This window comes from Pipistrellus hanaki (assembly GCF_964339955.1).
Source record: "Pipistrellus hanaki genome assembly, chromosome: 9".
Lineage (NCBI taxonomy): Eukaryota > Metazoa > Chordata > Mammalia > Chiroptera > Vespertilionidae > Pipistrellus > Pipistrellus hanaki.
Window position 1 is genome coordinate 76,535,597 of NC_140511.1, and position 20,403 is coordinate 76,555,999.

Sequence of the window (20,403 nt, forward strand, 5' to 3'; positions counted from 1 at the left end):
GGGGCATCACGGGACGGCTTCCCCTGGCCTCCTGGAGGACTCCCGGCGCCCCGAACGGCCAATCAGAGGAGGCTCCGCCCCGGAGGCCCCGCCCCTCCGCGGGCCGCCGGCGCTTGGAATACCCGGATGAGGGCGCCCTTTGTGGGTCCCCGAGAAGCCTTGGTGTCGGCGGGTTGGTGCCAGGGGAGTGAGGAGGGGTGGGAAGCTGCACCGACGCCCTCAGCGCTGACCCGCCGACCTCCCCCCACCTCCCAGAGCGCTCCCTCCCCCTTCCCCAGGCCCGGTCCTACCCGACTCCGTGCCTCCCCGCCCTCGGGCGATCCATTCTTTGGAACCGGAAGCGCTGCCCCAGGCCCGGTCCTACCCGACTCCGTGCCTCCCCGCCCTCGGGAGATCCATTCTTTGGAACCAGAGGGAAGGGAGTTGACAGCTCCAAGGTCCGTGCCTCCCTCCCCATAGCCCTCCCAGGTCCCCCAAACCCAGCTGACCCTCTCCTAACCTCAGAATGGCCTCTCACCTTGGGGAGGGGGGACACCAGGGGGCTCACCTCTCCCCCTTGAACTTTTGAAGGGCCCCTATTGCTGTGCAAATTCTGATCTCCTACAAAACCAGAATTTCCCAGGAGCACCTTAATGACCCAGAAAGGCAGTCATTAGCTCTGCAACTTAATAGGCCTCCCCAGATCAGGTGGCTGGGGGACCACGTGGTCTGCAGCACCAGCAGAAAGCCACAGATCATGAGGCCCCATTTTACAGATGAGGAAGCTGAGGCCCCCCCAGGGCGTTGATTTACCTAAGATCCCCCAGAGGCAAAGGCAGAACTAGGCGCAGAGCCTGCCTGGCCTGTAACTCTTCCCATTGCAGACTCATTCAGTGCTCCCAAGACACCTCTGAGCAGGGCTGAACTGCGTGGAGCTATGGGTGATTTCCCACACCAGGGACTCTGCCTGACTTTGGAGGCATTGAATTCTCAGTGGGAAGAACACAGGCTTTGTGGAAAGACTAGACGTGGGTTTAAGTCCTGGCTCTTAGCATGACCTTGAACAATTCCCTAGAGCAGTGGTTCTCAACCTTTCTAAATGCCTCGACCCTTTAATACAGTTCCTCATGTTGTGGTGACCCCCAATCAGAAAATTATTTTCATTGCTACTTCATAACTGTAATTTTGCTACTGTTATGAATCATGTAAATATCTGTGTTTTCCGAAGGTCTTAGGCGACCCTGCTAGCGGTTCTCAACCGCTGAGAACCGCTGCTGTAGAAGAACTGTATTAAAGGTTCGAGGCATTAGAAAGGTTGAAAACCAGTGCTCTAGAGCTTCGGAGTCAGTCCTAGAAGTAAAATGTGCTCACAGCTCAGCTGCCTTCCTCTTGGTCTGATACCAACAGCACCCAGAGCCAGGGCGTGAGCATCCCTGTGACTGTATTCACTGCACACGATGCTCATGCAGGAGAGGGTGTTGCTCTGGCTCATCTCGCCCTGTGGCGATGAGGTGGGTGCTCTCTGGGGTGTAAAGACCGCCCTGTGCCCAGTGTGGGCAGATCTGCCTCCTGGCAGCCACTTCAGGTGAACCTTGGTCCGCCCCATGCTCTACTCCATCCCCAGCGCACGTGTTGGAGTTTAGACTTGGCTCAAAGTCTGGGGCAGCTCCCTAATTAGGAGGGCCTGGAAGCGTGACTGTGCCAGTAGGCTGTGGGCACCTCCAGCGGCACGTCCTCTGTCCTTCAGGTGCCACTGCCTCCTGCACCGAGCTCAGGCCCAGGCAGCACCCACAGGGCCACCCGTCCTCCGGCAGCTCATTGCCAAGGTGTGACCTCAGCCTGCTGGCTTCAGCCCCTTCCCACCATGGTGAGTCTCAGGAGGGCCAGGCCTGGGGAAGGGCACTGTGGGCTCGGGGCATGGCGGGGCAGGGGCCATGCCAGCCCTGGGCACCCTGGAGGCCCTTACACTCTGACCAAGATATGCTGCTGCCTCCTACGGCTCATAGAGGTTAAGACAGAGGGTCCCTCTCAGGGCCCGGACTCTGCTTCCCTCCATGTCCTAGCTAGTCTCAACCAGGCCGGGGCTGCAGCCTCTGAGGCCCTCCAGGCCCACCTGCCCCCTGGTCTGGTCGTGTCTTTAGGACAGTCACAGTGACCTACACTGGAGTAGACCTCTCCCAGCTACAGAGGGACCCTGAGGAAGGACGTGGCTGGTGTGGGCTGGTCCCGCGGGACAGGGGTGGGGAGGAGGTGGGGAGGGGGTGTTCTTCGCTTTGGGACGCTCAGCACTGCTGGGCATTGCTCCCTCTCCACTCCAGGACGATGTGCGCCAGAGCAGGCCTCGCACAGAACCAGGTCCCAGTGCCAGCTTCCCTGACCAGCTGTGCACCTCGATCTCTCTGAACGTCTCGCTCCTCGCAGAGCGAGGCGGGTTAACCCTCCAGGCGGTGGCCCTGGGTGTTTATCAGATGGAGTCCTGGGGCCAGGCACGATGCCCTCAGGCCGAGGGAACCAGGATGGGCCTGGCCCCAATGCCTCCTCTGACTCTGGTGTGGGGATGGTTGCAAATCCGGCAGGACAGGCTGTCAGCGATGGCGTGGGGGTCACCTTCTTGGGAGGGTGGGGGTGGCGCTGGAGGCTGGGCTGGAGCGGAGACCAATTACAGCTTTGCTGCCTGTGCCATCCCTGGTGGGCGAGCCCTCTGCCATTCGCAGCCTCCCTTCAGCCCCAGGGAGAGCAGCGTGGAGCAGCAAAATGGAGCCTGCGTTGGAGCCAGGCAGACACTGGCTGACCGTGCGGTCTTGGGCTAAGTCACTTAACTGTGCCTCAGTTTCCCCACCGAGATAACGCTTCCTCTATCGTGAGAACAGGAACAAGACAAGCTCAAAAGCACCCAAAAGCCGCCTGGCTCTCGGCCATGGAGCAGAGTGGAGCAGATCTCGTTATTCTGCTCTCTCCCCACAGGCCTGTATCTGTCCCCTTGACCTGCAGCAGGTGGCTTGGCTCTGGTCCCTGCCAGACCCAGGCAAGGTCAAAGTTTACACAAAGGAGCCTGCTGCTCATAGGCTTGAGGGAGGAGCCTCAGGAAGTGCACCTTGCCAGGGCCCGGCTCAGAGGCAGGCTGCCCCGCCTCCGGCCCTCTGGGGCCCTCTGGGGCCCTAGTCCCACTCGCCCTGGGAAAAAGCAGGAGCTGCCTGGTCGCAGGCCTCCTCCAGCTAGCTACAGCTTTCTGGAAGAGGGAGTAGCTCCCTGTGTTCAGCTTTCACTGTGTGACAGGCTTGCGCCTGGGAAGGCCCAGTTTGCAGAGGGAGACCTGAAGCTCAGCACAGCAAGCTGCCTTCCCCGAGGCCTCATAGCCAGGCAGGGAGGCCTGGCATTGGATCCCAGCGTCCTGTGCCTGCAGAACCCAACCTTCACTGCTGTGCCCTGCCCCCCACGTCGTCCTGCGCCCGTCAGCCCCTGGAACTCAGGCCGGCTGGCCCTGGCCCTCTGGGACTCCATATCCCCCCCTTTCTTTGTGTAGAAGCCATTCTTCAGGATAAAGTTAAGCCATAATCCAAAACATTTCAAAAGGGCAAAAGATACAGATTAACAAGAGAACACCCCCCTGATAAAATACACCCAGGTGCTGTGGCCCTGGAGTCCCCATGGGTGTGGAAGAGGGTCGTGGCCATAGCAACCTGACTAGTGCCTGAAAGCGCCTTCCCCGTAGACCTCCAAGAAGCTGGTGAACTCAGTGGCAGGCTGTGCGGACGACGCCCTGGCTGGCCTGGTGGCCTGCAACCCCAACCTGCAGCTCCTGCAGGGCCACCGCGTGGCCCTCCGCTTCGACTTGGACAGCCTCAAGGGCCGGGTGGCCCTGCTGTCGGGTGGGGGCTCCGGCCATGAGCCTGCCCACGCTGGTGAGTGTCCCCGGCCAGAGGTGAAGGTGGGGGCTCTGAGGAGATCATTGGGGCTGGTAGGAAGTTCAGAATGCAGGCCAGCACCCTCCCCAGCGCCCTCCCCCAGCACTCTTCCCCAGCACCCTCCCCAGCGCCCTTCCCCAGCACCCTCCTCCAGCACCCTCCCCAGCGCCCTTCCCCAGCACTCTTCCCCAGCACCCTCCTCCAGCACCCTCCCCAGCACCCTCCTCCAGCACCCTCCTCCAGCACCCTCCCCAGCATCCTCGCACCCATCACAGGGTTCATAGGGAAGGGGATGCTGACGGGGATCATCGCAGGAGCCGTGTTCGCTTCGCCAGCAGTGGGCAGCATCCTGGCAGCCATCAGGGCAGTGGCCCAGGCGGGCACGGGTAAGCCTGTGGTGCAGGAGGGGCTGCTGCCAGGAGGCAATCTGGGGGGACGGGGGGGGGGGGGGGGTGAGGGCAAGCACCGATGGGCCCTGCTGCTGCTCCCTCAGCGGGCACCCTCCTCATCGTGAAGAACTACACTGGGGACCGGCTGAACTTCGGCCTGGCCCGCGAGCAGGCGCAGGCTGAGGGCATCCCCGTGGAGATGGTGGTCATCGGGGACGACTGTGCCTTCACGGCGGTGAAGAAGGCGGGCCGCCGGGGGCTCTGTGGTGTGGTGCTCATACACAAGGTGAGGTTCCCGCCCAGCCTGCTGCCACCCCACCCACAGGAGGCCATGCCTTTCCCAGTGCCCCCTCCCGCCTCAGCCAGCATCTCAGTGTTGTCCCAGGCCTTCCCTTCCTGCCCACACCCGCCACGCCGCCTTCCTGGTGCCTCTGCACGCACATCCTCCTCAGCCTGCCCCCGCCCCGGCCTCGGTCAGCGCGCTCCCGGGTGCTCCCCTTCCAGTCTGTTCCCACGCTAGCCAGAAGTGCCTTCGGAAGATGGGTGTCTGATGAGGCTGCTCGCCTCCTGACAGCCATCTGGGGCTCCTAGAGGCAGCCCAGTCCCATGGTCTGGCACCCACCACACGCTTGCTTCCTCCCTGAACTTTCCCAGTTCATGTCCCATCATCCCCACCATGCTGTCATGCTCCATGAGTACCATTTCCGTGCAGCAGCCCCTCTGGGGCTTGCCTGATGCTGCACCCACGGCCGTCAGAGCCCTTTGTCCATCTAACTCAGTTGGCCTGGCTAACCCTCCTGTTCGGCCGAGGCCCAGCTCTGGTGTCTCCCATCCGGAGGTTTCCCTCCCCCACACTGAGCTGGTGAGAGCCCTGCTCTGTCCTCCATCCTCCTCCGTGAACTGCCACTGCGTCCGCCTCCCCCACTGAGTGTGCCATCTGCGTTCTCCCCCAGCTCCTCCCACACCAGTCCCTTCCAGGGAGGGTTGTGAGCGAGTCACTTCCATTTGAGCACATACTAGATCAGTGGTTCTCAACCTTTCTAATGCCACGGCCCTTTAACACAGTTCCTCATGTGGTGGTGACCCCCAACCACAAAATTATTTTCGTTGCTACTTCATAACCGTAATTTTGCTACTGTTATGAATCGTAATGTAATTATCTATGTCGCGACCCATAGTTTGAGAACCGCTGCTGTAGAGCCTAAGACCATCGGCAAACACAGATATTTACATTATGATTCATTAACAGTAGCAAAATTACCGTTATGAAGGAGCAATGAAAATAATTGTATGGCTGGGGTCACCACAACATGAGGAACTGTGTTAAAGGGTCGCGGCATTAGGAAGGTTGAGAACTACTGTACTAGACGCTTGGCAAAAAGTGAGTGGGTGGGTGGATGGATATTGGGGGGGGGGGTTAAAAGTGAGCCGCAGGATACATGCCCCAGAGAAAGAACTCTACACTGGGAATCAGGAAACTGGCCATCAGCCCGCTGTGTGACATTAGTCAAGAAACCTCCCCTCTCTGGGCCCATTTCTCCGTTGGTAGGGTTCTTTCTGGCTCCAACAGACTGTTTGCTAAAGATTCCTGGCAGGTCCTTGTGAGCGCAGGGATATGCCGTTCGCCCTCTACCAGGGCCAGGTGGATGTGGCACTGCCCAAAGTCCCTCCAGCCCCCAAGCGCCACAGTGACTCCTGTCCCTGGGGGGCTTCTTTCTGTGTGGACACAGATAGCGGGTGCCCTGGCCGAGGCCGGTGTGCCGCTGAAGGAGATCAAAGACCGGGTGAGCGTGGCTGCCAAGGCCATGGGTGAGTGCCAGCCCAGGGGTCGGAAGCGGGGAGGGCGGGGAAGGCTGCCTTGGGCCCGGGAGCAGTTCCCAGCGGCTGCCTAGGAGGGCCGGCCCAGTGTTCCCGGGGCTGAGGGGTCTCCCTGGGGGAGCCAGGGGCACTAGTAACTTTGGGTCCCAGAGCCAGGTTTCTCTTCATCCAAGGTGAAGAGGCTGCCTGCCTAAGCCTGCTGCCCTGGCCGATGCCAGTGCAGGGCCGTCACCGTTCACACCTCCTCTCTCACAGGAACCTTGGGCTTGAGCTTGTCCTCCTGCAGTGTCCCTGGTTCCAGACCCAACTTTGAACTTGCCGCTGATGAGGTAGAGCTGGGCCTGGGTGAGTGTTGGCCCCCCCGTCCCAGCCGCGCCTGCTCCCTGGGTTGTACCCACAATGCCCCGGGAGCCCTCCGCCCGTCCTTCCCGCTGAGCCGCAGCTGTCCCATGGGTGCTTGTGGTTTTAAATGGGCACTTGAAGCTCTTCGGGCTCCACCGGTCCATTCTACCTGCTTTGCCATCCATACCCAGGCTCCCGCCAGAGGAGGCTCCGTCCGTCCAGGCACTGCCCCCCTCCCTGCCCCTGCTCACCTCCCTCCAGGGTCTCCGCACAGGCTGCCCTCCTCCCGCGGGCCCTCCGAGGCGGCGCACTCCCTCCTGCCTGGTGCTCCCAAAGTGATGGGCGGAGGCTCACGTCTCCTTGCTTGACTGCCTCTCACTCAAGCTCTTTGCTGGTTACGAGTCCAGTTCATGGCTTTCTCTACCACAAGCCAAGCTCCGGGAGGGCAGAAACCGTGTCGTTTTCACTGTCCTGCCCGTTTCTACCCACTCCCCACCTCCACGGCCCCGAGCTAGTTCCAAGCCAATCTCGGTACAAACACGTCAGCATGGCTGCTCTGTCCGCAGGGATCCACGGGGAAGCGGGCGTGCGCCGGATGAAGGTAGGTGGACGCCCCGGCCCAGGCTGGTCTAAGGCCGAGGCCTCGGGCACAGCTCACTCCCGGGTCCTTCCGGCAGATGGCAACCGCCGACGAGATTGTGAGGCTCATGCTCGACCACATGACCAACGCCTCCAACGTGTCACACGTGTCTGTGCAGGCCGGTGAGGGCGCTTACTCCTTGGTCTCCCAGCCCGACCCCCATCCCACGCCTCCCCCCCGGGTGAGGGGCCCAGAGAGGCTCACGGCGAAGTATCTGCCCACAGGCTCCTCGGTGGTGCTGGTGGTGAACAACCTGGGCGGCCTGTCGGTGCTGGAGCTGGGCATCGTGGCCGACGCAGCCATCCGCACTCTGGGTGAGCCTCTTCCCTCCAGCCTGGCTGGTGTGGCTCAGTGGGTTGGGCATAATCCCATGCACAGAAAGGTTGTCGGTTTGATTCCTGGTGGGACCCATGCCGGGGTTGCAGGCTCGATCCCCAGCAGGGGGTGTGTAGGAGGCATCCGATCTATGTCTCACTGTCACATCAATATTTCTCTCCTTTTCCCTTCCTCTCTGAAAAACCAATACAAATTTTGTTTTGAAAAAGAAAAGAAAAGAGCAGCTGAGGTGGGGTCTTGTGATGGCCCAGAGCTTGGGCTGTGCAGTCAGACGAGCCTGAGCTAGGGCTTCACTCTCCACCTAATTGTGAGTGTGGAGCCTGCCCCTGGCGTAGGGGGTAAGGATGGTCCCTGCCTCCTAGGCGGCTGTGAAGATTAAATGAAACTAAACATGCATAATCACTTGGCACAGAGCCTGGCACCTGGCAGAGCTCAGCAAATGAGACCTGCAGGGACCCATCTGCCCTGTAGAGGGGACACGGCAGGGGACGTGTGACTCGGGGCATTGGAGGGATGCCTTGAGCAGACCTGGCCGTCTCCCTGCTGGCCTCGGGGCCCCGCGTCCAGAGCCCTTGGTTTTCTCTTACCCTGTTTCTCTCTTCTGGGGGAAGTACCGCCCTCGTGGCCTTTCCTCAGGGACGTCCGTGGTTTGCTGTTGCAGAGAGCCGCGGGGTGAAGGTTGCCCGTGCCCTGGTGGGCACCTTCATGTCAGCACTGGAGATGCCTGGCCTCTCTCTCACCCTCCTGCTCGTGGATGAGTCCCGCCTGAAACTGATAGGTGAGACCTACAGCCCGGGCCATCCAAGCCAGGCTCCTTGGAGCTGGAGAAGGCCAGGGGCCGTGGGGAGACCCCAGCAGAGGTCTGATGAACCATGACCGTCAGGCCCCATGGAGGGCCCTTCTGATTCTCCAGCTCTCACGTGACTGGAGGAGTTGGTGTTAGGCTCCTCCCCAGGGACAGCCCCTTTTCCCTTGTACCCAGCAGGTACTCGGTACTTGCTTTTTGAGGTGAAGGGAATTGGCCACCAGGGGGAATCAGGTCCCACTTGACCTCTGGCCAGCCACCCCATGTCTAAGAAAGTCACCCTGCTGACTCTAGATGCTGAGACCACCGCATCGGCCTGGCCTCACATTCCCAAGGTCTCTGTGACGGGGCAGAAGCGGACCCGGCCAGCCCCCTCCCAACCTGCAGAGGCTCCTGATATCACTGTAGAAGGTACCAAGCTCTGCTGTTGGGGCAGGCGACCCAGGCATTGGCCTGAGTCCTGAAGGGTGAGGGGTGTGCAGGGGCCCTAACACCCATATCTCCCACACCTTCAAGTCAGCTCTGAGAAGGGCCAGGTGCTCCTCCCCCCGCTGTCCTCCCTGCAGGCTTGAGCTCCAAGCGGATGGCGCTCGTGCTGGAACAGGTGTGCGCTACCCTCCTGGACATGGAGGAGCACCTCAACACCCTGGACCGTGTGTCCGGCGATGGGGACTGCGGGACCACCCACAGCCGCGCTGCCCGAGGTGGGTGCAGGGACCCCTGCAGCGAGGGGCTCGGTCACATTTCTGCGATTTGGGTGTTTGATGAACCAGAACCATCTCAGAAACATTCGGAGCGCTGGCATGGGTTGTCAACTCCTCCTTTGCCAAGCGCAGTCACGCACAAAACCTCGCCCCATCCACCATTTTCATGGAGAATAGGCCGTCACCGCTACAGGCGTGGGGATCGCCATTGTAGAGCCAGATGTCTCTCTCACAGTGAGACGAGGTTCCCAGGGAACTCGCTCCGTAGTCCTCGTTTCTCACGTTCCTGGGCGAGGGCACCCTCACTGTCCAGCAGCATCAGGAACCCCAGTGCCTGTCGGGGGCCAGGCAGCTGCGGGACAGCAGCGAGCAAAGCGGATGAGAAGCGCAGCCCTCGTGGCTTGTACCCAGTACAAGACCCAGGACGGCGTGGCGGCTGAGGAGGAGCATCGGCCTGGCCTGGCCGGGAGGCCTGCCGCCCGCCGCTCCTCAGCCTCTGCCCTGCACACGGGATAGAGAGCGGGAGCTGGGGTTCCCGCCCTCCCTCTGCCTGCTGTGGGGAGGGTGCCTGTTGGGAGGGAGGGCCTCTGACCTCCCCCCGCTCTGCCTGCAGCGATCCAGGAGTGGCTGAGAGAGTGCCCACCCCCCGCCCACCCTGCCAAGCTGCTCTCCCAGCTGTCCCTCCTGCTGCTGGATAAGATGGGAGGCTCGTCGGGGGCCGTGAGTGCGGCAGTGCCCGGGGCGGAGGGCTGAGAGGGCCTGGGCTGGCTGCGGCACGGCCGGCCCGAAGGTAAAAACTTGTGGTCCTCCCAGCTCTACGGCCTGTTCCTGACCGCAGCGGCCCAGCCCCTCAAGGCCAGCACTGACCTCCCAGCCTGGTCTGCTGCCATGGACGCCGGCCTGGAGGCCATGAGGAAGTGAGTGGAGCCTGTGCCCCAGCCCAGGGTGGGCGGGGAGGGAGGAGATGTCACCTGCTCCCAGCCAGGCCCTGCTCCACCCCAGCATCCCCTCCAGTGAGCCGCCGTTCTCTCCCCGCAGGTATGGGAAGGCTGCCCCAGGAGACAGGACTATGGTGTGTATGCGCCCAGCCCTTCCCCTTTGGATGGCAGAGTCCTGAAGGCCACCCTGTGCAAGGACCTGTGCTCACCCCCACCTTCCCCTTGTCCAGCTGGATTCTCTCTGGGCGGCGGGACAGGAGCTCCAAGCCTTGAGGAACCCACAGGCTAACCTGTTCCACATCCTGACCAAGGCAGTGGAGGTGAGTGGAGGCCCCGCCACCCGGGGGACAGGCTGGGAGCTGGTCAATACCCTTCCCGTGCTCGGCTCCCTCCTCTGAGAAGAGATGAGCCTGTCCAGAGGGGAGAGAGGCTGGAGAGTAACAGCCGCACTTGGTAACTGGGCACAGCAGGTCCGCAGTGAGTGGGGCCCCGGGCCTTGCTGCAGACAGGTGGGAGGTGAGCGCTCTGCCCTGGGACAGTACAGAGGTGCTGGCAGAGCGGGACAGGAGGGTCCAGGGCCTCCCCCAAGCCCAGGCCTTGCTTCAGGGCAGGAAGGCGGCCGGAGGCTTGTCCTTAACCCTGCTTCTCTCCGTCCCCCTCAGAGCGCCGAAGCTGCGGCCCAGGCCACCAAGAACATGACGGCTGGAGTTGGGAGAGCCAGTTATATCAGCTCCATGAAGCTCGACCAGCCAGACCCCGGGGCAGTGGCCACTGCAGCCATTCTCCGGTCCATCCTGCAGGTCCTGCAGAACCTGGAGAGCGAGTGAGTGCAGAGGCCGCCTGCCACTTCCCTCTGCCTCCCACCAGCCACTGCCCTCGCTTCGCACACCCATCCTCTGAGTTCAGCAGGAACCACTGCCAGCCTCCAGAGCGGCTGCAGTGCAGACTGTAGGCCCAGAGGGGTCACTGCCTGCGCAGGGAGGGCGGGTCCCAGGCTCCCACTCTGCCCCAGCCCCGCTGCCTGGGCCTCAGCAGCGGGTGGGCGTGTCCCTGGGGCAGCACAGCCGTCACTGGCATTGCTGAGCCTGTGCCCGAGTGAAAAGCAGCTAATAAATCACATCAGACCAGAGCTTCGGCCGCCTCTGAGGCCGTCTCCAGGCGTGTGAGTAGCGGCCCTCTGCTGCCGGGGCAGCGCTCAGCCCCGGGCGAGGTGACCCCTCTTTCCACCCGAGACGCAAAGGCCAGGCCTGCACAGCTGGGCTGGCTCCACTGGACCTCAGTCCTGTCCTCCCCATACGCACGCCACCCAACGGTGTGCTTTCCTCCGCACTGAACTCACAGAGCGCCCTGGTTCTTCAGGCATCAAGTGGGCAAATGGGACGCCCGGAGGGAAAGAAGCCACCATGTCGTTCGGGTGGTGGCGCAGAAAGCGCACCCAGGCCAGCCCTGCTCTCAGCAATCCCGGGCCACGGCCGCGTCCCGTGCGTGGTGGCAGGACAGCGCACACCCGACCCGTGCTCAGTGCGGGGCGGTCACAGGCCTGGAGTGCCCTCACATGGACACGGCTAGGTCCTGGTTCTGCTTCAAACCAGCTACAGCGGCTCACGCCTGTTCTTTAGCCCCTTGGAGTCTGGGAAACAGAATGGTGCCCGTCTTGTGGGGACAGGAACAGGGTCCAAGGAATTGATGTGAAGCCCCAGCACAGTCCGGGGCCCACGCCCTGCGGGTACTGCTCCCACTGGTGTCTGCACCCAGCATCCAGGTCCTGCTCTACCACGTACATGCACAGCTGGTCACACTGGAGGCCCCATCACTCACACCCCAACTTGGCTGCAGCCTCACTCAACCAGGGTTCCTGAGCACCAGCCACCACCCCCCCACACCCCACCCCCGGTCCCCGACCACGAGGCAGCTATCAGTGTGCGCAGACGCACACCCAGCAGCCGGGGAGGGGACTGGCATCAGACACCTGCCGGTGGGCCCAGCACTACCACTTCCTGTCAGGTGACCTCAGGCAAGTGTGTGCGAGCACACACCAGGGAGCACGTCCTTCTTTGTGATCCCAGTGCTCAGGGCCACTCGCTGAGGGACGGCCACCCAGCAGGAGCGGCAGTCAGTGGGCCTCTGGTGTCTGCTTTGTCCCTCTCCAGGCCTCAGGGTCAGAACTGTCCTGAGCTGCCCAGCGCTCACTTAGCCAATCTCATTCCCGCACAAGAGGCTTTGAGCTTTAAAAATGTATTTAATGAAAACCAGGCTTTACAAACAGGTGAAATGCCTGCCCTGGTGGTAAGGAGGGTCACGTGACAAGCTGCCTGGCAGTCACCGCAGTGGCTTTGAGCCTTTGGCCACCAGAGGGTCCAGCGGAGTCCTGCGGCATCTGGCCTGTGAGGTCGGTGGCCAGTCGGCCTCATCGCCACGGCCAGAGAGGAAGAAGCACACCCCGGACCCCAGGCGGCATGCTGCTGGTCTGTGCACAGCATGTGGCACCGGGGACCCAGCAGGACTCGTTTGGAGGAGGCAGGGAAAGCCAAAGCCCCAGCCCATAGGAGAGGAGCCAGGCCCCTCCCCCATTCCTCTGAAGAAGCTCGGCTGGCTTGAGGCACAAGGCGGGCCGCGGCCTGCGAGCAACCACTGTGGGGGCAGGAGGCTCATGCTCAGCAGAAAACACGGGCGAAGGTGGCCGTGGTCCTCGGCTCTGCTGGGACAAAGCACCCCAACGCCAGTCGTGTCGTGATGGCCCCAGCCTGACGAAGGAGAGTAAGGCACCCCTGCCGGCCTCCCCGCCGGCACAGCTGGGGGCAGCAGGCTCCCAGGCTCCTGGGGCTGCCTGACGGGGACAGGCCGGGATCCAGGTCCCAGCTGTAGCAGCACCGGGAAGTGATGGAGCCACACGGTCACAGCGGACTCGAGACATGAGCAGGCAGCGCCTCAGTTTCCTTGCAGAGCTGCTTCGCCACCCCTGCCTCCCTTCACCCTGATGCTCCCGCCCAGCCTCACGTCCAGGGGCCAGCCATGGCGGGTGCCTAAATGCCATGCACATGTTCCACGGGAGAGCGGGCAGGCAAGTCACCACTCGTTCAAGTTACAGATGCGCTTGAGTCCAGCCATCTGAGCTGATGGGACTTCCCCCCACCTCCAGGGTCTAAGGAGTTGGCTCAGCTGGGAGCAGGCGTGTAAGCGGCCGGGCAGGGGGCCTGTGCAAAGGGAGGGCCTCAGAAGCCGACGCCAGGAAGGAGTGCAGAGGAGAGACTAGGCAGCACATGGCGGCGAGCAGCCCGCGGGCGGCGAGGTGGGAGCCCCGGGTGGAGCAGAGATTCGGAGGGAGTCCAGACGCACCGGCCGCTCCTGAGTCCCTTCTCGCTTCACTCCCTTTCACGCAGCAGGGGCTGGAAGAGCAGGCGCACAGGTTAATGGCATAACTCAATGGCCTGGGCCTGCGGGTGCCACCAGGTCTGAGCTGTTCACACAGGCCCCAACCTTCAGTCCCCAACTCACAACATCTTTCAGGGAAGCCCAAAGTCCCTCAGCTTGACACCCCCTTCACCCCTCGCCCCTCCTCGCCCAGATACAGGGTGGCCAACAGGCAGAACCTGCTCCAAGTACTCAGCTTGTCACCAAGCGCCTGCCAGACCAGCCTTGAGCTGGGAATGCACAAGTGACGACACCCCCTTCACGCCCAAGGCTCCCCCGGGGAGGAGAGGGCCACACTTGCCCTCCTGAAGCCACAAGAACCTGGGGAGGGAGGAACCCCCACCCGCTCCCAGAACACCGGCCCCCAGGAGCCCCGGAGCCTGCATCTGCCCCATGGCTGGGCTGGGGGCTGCTGACAGCAGTGCCCCCACTTCCAGCTGCTGGTACCCCATATGTTCCTGGGTTAGTCTTCCTAGTAAGGCCCACACCTTCCCCGGTGACCCTTCTCTAGACCCGCCCTCCCCAGCCGCACCTGTCCTTCGGTTGTGACCCCCACTTCCGGGCATTTCCAGGATGAGGCCTGCAGGAGGTAGAGCACCAGCAGCCCGAAGGCCACCACCAGCATCCCGGTGCTGTTGGCAAAGACGGCCTCGCCGGGCAGGCTGGAGTACGGCCTGGTGGCATTCTTCCTGAAGGGGACAGCGTGTGGGCCTGAGACTCCGCCTGCTCTCGCCCGGCGGGAGAGCCAGGGCCACGCACAGAGGTGCTGACGCTGCTGAGCCCAGCACCAACCCCTGCGGAGCGCCCTCCCTGAGCGGAATGCTGGGCCTCGGCCCTCATATCTACGTGGCCCTGACCATGGGCTCGATGCCATGGGGCAATCCGAGGACCACATTTAAGGGGCTTTGCAGAGTTTGGCACCCAGCAGTGCTCAGTCAGGCTGATGCTGGAGAAATACCTACTGGCCATTTACCAACTCCTCCCAAAGACAGGCCACTGCCTTCCCGATCGGGGCACACCAGCCTGAGGCCCCCCGGGAGGGCCCTGTGCCCACAGAGCCAGCTTCTGAAGACCCCGCTCTTTCCCCTCCACGCAGAGGGGCCACCCCACTCACAGGCTGAAGAAGAGCTTCTCGTTGATGCCGGAAATGACAGACGCCATGGCCAGAGCGAGGATGGAGGCTCCGAAGAAGACGTGGACAGGCTTGAGGAGACTGCGCAGCTGCAGGGACGCCCAGGGCAGCAGGAAGACCGCAAAGCCCAGGAGCCACTGCGGACGGACGCGGGAGAAGCACCTGACCCGCCTGTGACCAAAGGCACCGTCACCCCACCCCCGGCGCCTCCGGCTGTGCAGGGACCTTCTCCCTTCACTCCCATCTCAAACCTCCCACCGGGAACTGCCCCAGCACCTCTGGGTCCTCACTGTGCTCTGCTTCTCCTACACAAACAAGAACCTTCCATGACCTCGTAGCTACAAGCCCCTCTCCCGAGAACAGTCATCCTCGCTGGCTCCGCCTCCTTCCGGCCTGGCTCACACAGACCCTGCGACGGCAGACCAGCAGGGGGACGGGCACAGGGCGGGTGCGGGACCCCCGTCTCCACGGCCCTTTCTGTCCACCCACAGCGGTGCCTGCAATGCCGCCTCCAGGCCACGAGCAGAGGGAATACTTGGTGCCTATCAAGTAAAGCCCCAGCCCGTGCCCTGGCTGCCAGCCGGCAGTGGGGGCCAGAGGAGGGCAGGGCACCCACCTGGCAGGCGAAGAGGAAGACGGCGGTGATGCCCAGCCAGCTGTGCAGGGAGTACAGGTTGGCGATGTGCTTGCTGTTGTGGTACCTGAACACGGCCACGAGCCCCAGCACCGTCAGGAGGAAGGCCAGCAGGTGCAGGGATGCGTGGGCGACTTTCCAGGGCAGCTTGGGCCCCACCCAGGACTGGGGCAGGCGGTACACCAGTGACGCTGCCAGAGAGACAGTCCAGGCTCGGCTCCTCCCCTCGTGCTCGCCACACGTGGGGGGATTACCCTGACATGTGCCCACACAGCCTCCGCCGAGGGAGGGGGAAGCTGGGGCGTGGATCAGGAAATGCTAGGACTCATCGGCGTCGTCTATCCTGGCCTCATTCCCGGGCCTCCAGCCAGCCGTGAAGGCAGGAGGGAGGGCAGAGATGAAAAGGGAGCAGTTCCCTGGGCCTGCCCTTCACACTGCGATGCTCAGGGGGTCTGCAGGCAGTTGCGCAGGTGAGAAGCACTGTCTCTAGTTCTCCATCGACCTGAACTCTCACAGCGAGTCATTATCAAGATGCAGGCCGATAAAAAAAAAAAAAAAAAAAAAAAAAAAAGATGCAGACCGGTAGATGACTTGGGTCCAAACCCTGGCTCTGCCTGCTAGCTACTTGCATCTTCTTTCTAAATCTCAGTTTCCTCATCTGTAGAATGGGCTAACAACAGAGCCTACCTCACAAGCTTCTCGTAAAAACACAATGGGATGATGTCTCTGAAGCTCACTGGTAAGCTGCTTTCACCAGGGTCACTGCCACCCCCATTTTAGTGGGGGAAGGAGGCCCTTCGGGCCCCAAGCCCAGCTCTGGATGCCTGGGGCCACGATGGGTCCGGCAGGAGTAAGCAGACCCCTTACGCAAGGGCCCACTAGGCCAACAGAGTGTCCACCTCCCGCTCCCTAGCCGGGATGGCAAACTGCAGCTCACAGACCAGTCCCGCCTCGCCCATCTCTGAGAGTGAGGCGTCCCTGAACAGCCAGGCACAGGCTCCTGTCCCACCATGGCCTCCCTCCCAGCACAGCCCTTTCAAACGCAGAGAAAGAACCCGGGAAGCTGCCCTTCTCACAGGCCCCACCCTCACTGCTGCTTCCTCCCAAGGACACCTGTGCCCAACGGCAGGCCACCCGGCCGACACCCACAGCCCTGAGCCCACAGGGACAGAGCCAGTCCCGGGAGGGGCTGCTCCGCGCACTTCCCACGCTGACCTCACACTCACCAGCGCTGTAGACCACCACCATGCCAGCCACCATGAGCACCGGGTGACAGTTGAACATGAGGGTGCTGCCATCCCAGGCAAAGCCGCCGTGCCAGTTCCACATCCAGTAGACGGTGAAGAGGACGCACACAGAGCCCAGAGACGACAGCGCCAGCACAAACAGGTAAAACCGCCCCTCGGCCATTGCGACCAGCTCCTAGGAGCAGCGGCAGTCAGCGTCCCTGCCGCTCAGCGCACCCACCAGCTCAGACCGCTTCGCTTCATCCCCCTGGGCACCTCCCTGTGGGCGCTGACCCCTATTAGGGACCGAGACTGACCCCACCCCGTACCTGGGAGCACGCAGGACACCCCGCAGGCCAGGGGCTGGCCCAGAGTGGCGTCTCCTCTGCTGGGGCCGGGCCAGGCCGGGGCTCTGGGCCCACAGGACCCGGGGATAAAGAATGACCCACACGGAAAGAGGGGACAGGAAGCCACCCCAGGCGGGGAGGCCCTGGGCTCCCCCTTCTACCGAGCAGCTCTCCCCATGTGAGCTCTGTGGGCGGCCTTCCCTCCCAATCCACACGCTACACCTGGGATTGGGCGGCGGCCTCAGCCAATCCCCAGGCCCGAGACTTCCGCTTTCTCTTCCTCTGGGGAAAGTCCAGAGCAGAAAAGAGGAAGCAAGAACTCATGGTCTAGAAAGCAGGAGTGCACAGCACGCCTCACTTGACATGGAACTGCGGTGAAATGAGACGATGCAGCCAGTTTTGCCCCAGCCTCCGCGTTCTAAACAAGAGTGAAGTCCGCACTGTCTCATCGGGGTTAAACGAGGACCCGCTGTGTTTCCACCCGCACCTGACAACTCAGAAAGCAACTCTGGTGCCAGGCCCGGGGGGCGAGGCCCCAAGCAGTGCCCTTCGGCAGGCAGGTGAGCGTGAGGCTTAACGTGCAGGGAGCAGGCCCGGTTCTCCACGCCGTCACCCCATCCTACGGGCTCCCCAAAAGGCTTCCTGCAGGTGAGGCCCCTCGGTCTGAACCAGCTCGCAGAGAGAAAGGGGGCCCCTAAAAGAGCCAAGCACTCCCCAGGAGAGAACGCTCTCCTTCCTCACCTCAGACCCGGGGGCGCTGCGGAGCGGGGGCCTGGGAGGCGGGCAGCCCGAGCAGACAGAAAGGCACAGCTGTGAGGACAGAACTCCACAAGGCAGCTCCGAGCACACGATAACAGACTCCTCCTAACAGCCCTGTGAGGGGCGCCTCCCCATTTTACAGACGAGGACTCGGAGGCTCAGAGGACTAAGAGCAGGGAGTTTCAAACCCTTACCGGGGTGGCTTCAGGGCCAGTTTTTTCCTTGACCACAGGTTGTCAGAGGGCATGAGAAAATGTAAGGAAGTGGTGAAAGCAAGGTATTCCACTATTCTCAGTGTTGTCGCTAAGAAAAAATCTACCAGCAAAAACCTGAAGCTCAACCCTAGCTGGTGTTGCTCAGTGGATAGAGCATCGGCTTGTGGACTGAAGGGTCCCAGGTTCGATTCCAGTCAAGGGCACATGCCCAGATTGTGGGCTCCATCCACAGTAGGAGAAGATGTACAGGAAGCAGACAATCACTGATTCTCTCTCATCATCGATGTTCCTCTCTCTCTGAAATCAGTAACATTTAAACAACAACAGAAACCTCAAGCTCACAGCCCTCGTGCCTGCCCAGGCCTCTTAGTGGCCCTGACTCTGTGCCAGGCCAGCTCTCTCCAGCCAGCTGTCCACCTAACCGGAACAGACACCGCGCTCTCACACGTGACCCAAGCTGGCGATCATCGCTGATCAAGGGTCACCTGAGGTCTGGGGAAAGAAACAAGCTTCCACGAGGCTGGGAGGAGGCAATCGTGCCATCAGCTCCCTCCTCAACCCGGAGCCCAGAGTGGACCCCTGGCTCCTGCGAGAGCAGCGGGGGCCTCAGGTCACCAGGCCCTCTCACCCCCTCCGCCCCCGAGGAAGGGTTAAGTCAGGAAGGGCTCTTGGTCAGTGGGCTCCACCCATCAAACAACATCTACGTTCAGCATTTCACTTTGTTAAGGGAAAAAGGAATGTAACCCAAAGGGGACTGGACCCACGCCCCTGGCCGAGGGCCCGTTACTGCGCGGGCGTGGGCTTGGAGCAGACGACAGGGACTTCCCGACGGGGCACAGTGCACAGCGCACAGACAGCCCTCCTCTGCCTGAGAGACAGCAAAGCAGAGAAAAGGGAAGAGTGTGTGTGTGTGTGGGGGAGACAGCGGCCACCAGACGCCGAGAGCACCCTCTCTTTCACTGAGGCATGCTGGTCCAGATGTGCTCACTGCCCCGGGGTCTCGGGTTCCGCCCTCGCTTCTCGGGGGCCCATTCTCAGACGGACGACCGCAAGCTCTTCTGTGCAGGGCAGGATGGGAACTCTTCCAGGCGTGGCAGGCCATCCTGACACCCTCTCTGCTGATGCCGTCACCGGCGAAGCCTTCACAAAGCGACGAGGCTGTGCTCCAAAGAAACGTGACCGACAGACACCGAGCCTCAGTTTACCGTCATGTTCACGTCCCCAAACAGCACCCTTTTCATTTCTCTTCAACCATTTAATGCGCAACCCACTCAGGAGAGCCCGATTTGGCCTGTGGGGAGGTCTGCCGACCCCGACTGAAGGCGTCTACTTGCCAACCTAAACCTCTCCTGTGGCCCGGGCAGGATTCTCGGCGGCGCAAACACAGCTGGGCCCGGGGGCAGGATCGGTAGGGCAGGGCTGGGAGACACCGTGGCTTTGGTTCCAGGCCATCAGCGAGGCGAGTGTCGCAGGAAAGCCAGCTGTAACTTTTTTGCTGGCGGAGGGCCTCGCCTTTGTAAGAAATGCAGCAGCCATGAAGCGCAACAAAGCGAGGAGTGCACGCGTGCAGCTGAGGGAGCCATGCCTGCGCTTCCCAGTGAGCTCAGACCAGGCAGGGGCTCCCTGTCAAACTCGTAAATGTTACTTTTAGCACTTAGAGCTGCAAGCGGATGGAAGGACAAAGTCATGTCGTTGCTCCCCCTTCCCAGGCGGAGTGGGGGCTTGAGGAACCCAGAACCTCAGGTACCTGGCACAACTCCCAGCCCTGCAGCTCCCCTCGGAGAATGCGCACCCCAGCCTTTGCTCCGCGTGTACTTTTGCTCTCTGCACTCTAAGGATCCCCACAGGACTTGCAACCAGGGGAGCAGCGGGCAGCGGCAGCTTGTCCTGGGCTCACCACCTGATCCTGTCGCCAAGGCTCCCTTTTCTCCACCCTTCCTGAGCCAAAGCAGCCCCCCCTCGACTCTTCTGCTGCTGCGTCTACCCTCATCCCGTACGTGCTCCACGGATCCCAGCTTTCATACACGTCCTCTCAAAAAAATACAAAAAATAAAATAAAATACTGGCTCCAAAGAGGAAATGGGACTTGGCCCAGGTGCGGAGCTGAGCTGGTGCAGGAATCCCTGTTCATTCCCCTCAGTGGCAAGGTCTCCCCACCTCCAAGGGCAGCTCCTGTGAAGTCAGGGGTCAGGAGTGAGGGACCCTAAGTTCCAGCCCCGAGGTGGACAGCAAAGCCCTCCTTAGCACCAGTGACTGCAGACCTGCCCCTCGGACTGTGCCCGGCCTGGCACAGGGGTCCAGAGACCATCCTAGGGCTGCGGGGACCAACCCAGACTCCCTGCCAGACGGAGGCTGCCCCAGCCCATGGCGAGGGGGTGGGGGGGAACCAAGGCGCCCGGCTCCGCGGCTCCACCTGCGGGCGGTGCCTTCGGGAGGGATTCCATGTCCTCACAACCACCGCCGGTGGGAGGAAGGGCCCGGACACCGATGTCCACTTCCTAAAAGAGGAAACTGAGGCCGAGCGAGAGCCCGCGACTGTGCAAAGCTGGGTAGCAGCGAAGGCAGCACTCGAACCCAGGTCCCAGAACTCCCAACCCGGGCTCTCACCCCCGAACCACAGTGGGATGCGGCCGAGTTTGGGGATTCCGAGACCCGCCTCTGCCACCCGGCGGCCGTTCTCGAGGATCCCAGGTGAATTGACACAGACCGGCCGCGAGCTCCGCACGCACCGGGCACCGAGGCCCTGGGACGGGCCGGCGAGGCCACCTCGGCCATTTATAGGCTCATGGCACTTCCGGTCGCGCGCGTGGCCGCCTGGGAAAT

The 20,403-nt window shown here is 62.1% G+C and overlaps 2 protein-coding genes across 6 annotated transcripts; one reads left to right on the top strand and one right to left on the bottom strand.

The window, feature by feature from the left end:
• Positions 1-90: 90 nt before the first annotated feature.
• Positions 91-10,985, top strand: TKFC (triokinase and FMN cyclase). 3 transcript variants are annotated; one of them, XM_084893812.1, is made up of 18 exons: positions 91-172; positions 1,727-1,846; positions 3,692-3,881; positions 4,160-4,270; positions 4,378-4,559; positions 6,004-6,082; positions 6,347-6,436; positions 7,000-7,034; positions 7,111-7,195; positions 7,298-7,387; positions 8,071-8,187; positions 8,509-8,625; positions 8,781-8,918; positions 9,532-9,638; positions 9,732-9,835; positions 9,957-9,990; positions 10,087-10,176; positions 10,519-10,985. In XM_084893812.1, exons 2-18 carry the CDS (start codon positions 1,844-1,846, stop codon positions 10,681-10,683), a joined length of 1,737 nt encoding a protein of 578 aa, XP_084749938.1. In that variant the 5' UTR covers positions 91-172; positions 1,727-1,843; the 3' UTR covers positions 10,684-10,985. The 3 variants fall into 3 exon arrangements, with proteins under 3 accessions (XP_084749938.1, XP_084749937.1, XP_084749936.1); XM_084893811.1 differs by having other exon boundaries at positions 144-437; XM_084893810.1 differs by lacking the exon at positions 91-172 and having other exon boundaries at positions 1,644-1,846.
• A 1,090-nt stretch (positions 10,986-12,075) lies between these two features.
• On the bottom strand, positions 12,076-20,360 carry CYB561A3 (cytochrome b561 family member A3). 3 transcript variants are annotated; one of them, XM_084893816.1, is made up of 7 exons: positions 20,188-20,360; positions 16,589-16,671; positions 16,260-16,455; positions 15,016-15,224; positions 14,382-14,536; positions 13,800-13,956; positions 12,076-13,242 (listed from the first exon to the last, which is right to left on the bottom strand). In XM_084893816.1, the coding sequence occupies exons 3-7, from the start codon at positions 16,441-16,443 to the stop codon at positions 13,219-13,221; spliced, it is 729 nt and encodes a 242-aa protein (XP_084749942.1). In that variant the 5' UTR covers positions 16,444-16,455; positions 16,589-16,671; positions 20,188-20,360; the 3' UTR covers positions 12,076-13,218. The 3 variants fall into 3 exon arrangements, with proteins under 3 accessions (XP_084749942.1, XP_084749944.1, XP_084749943.1); XM_084893818.1 differs by lacking the exon at positions 16,589-16,671 and adding an exon at positions 17,348-18,638 and having other exon boundaries at positions 20,188-20,302; XM_084893817.1 differs by lacking the exon at positions 16,589-16,671 and having other exon boundaries at positions 20,188-20,324.
• Positions 20,361-20,403: the final 43 nt, after the last annotated feature.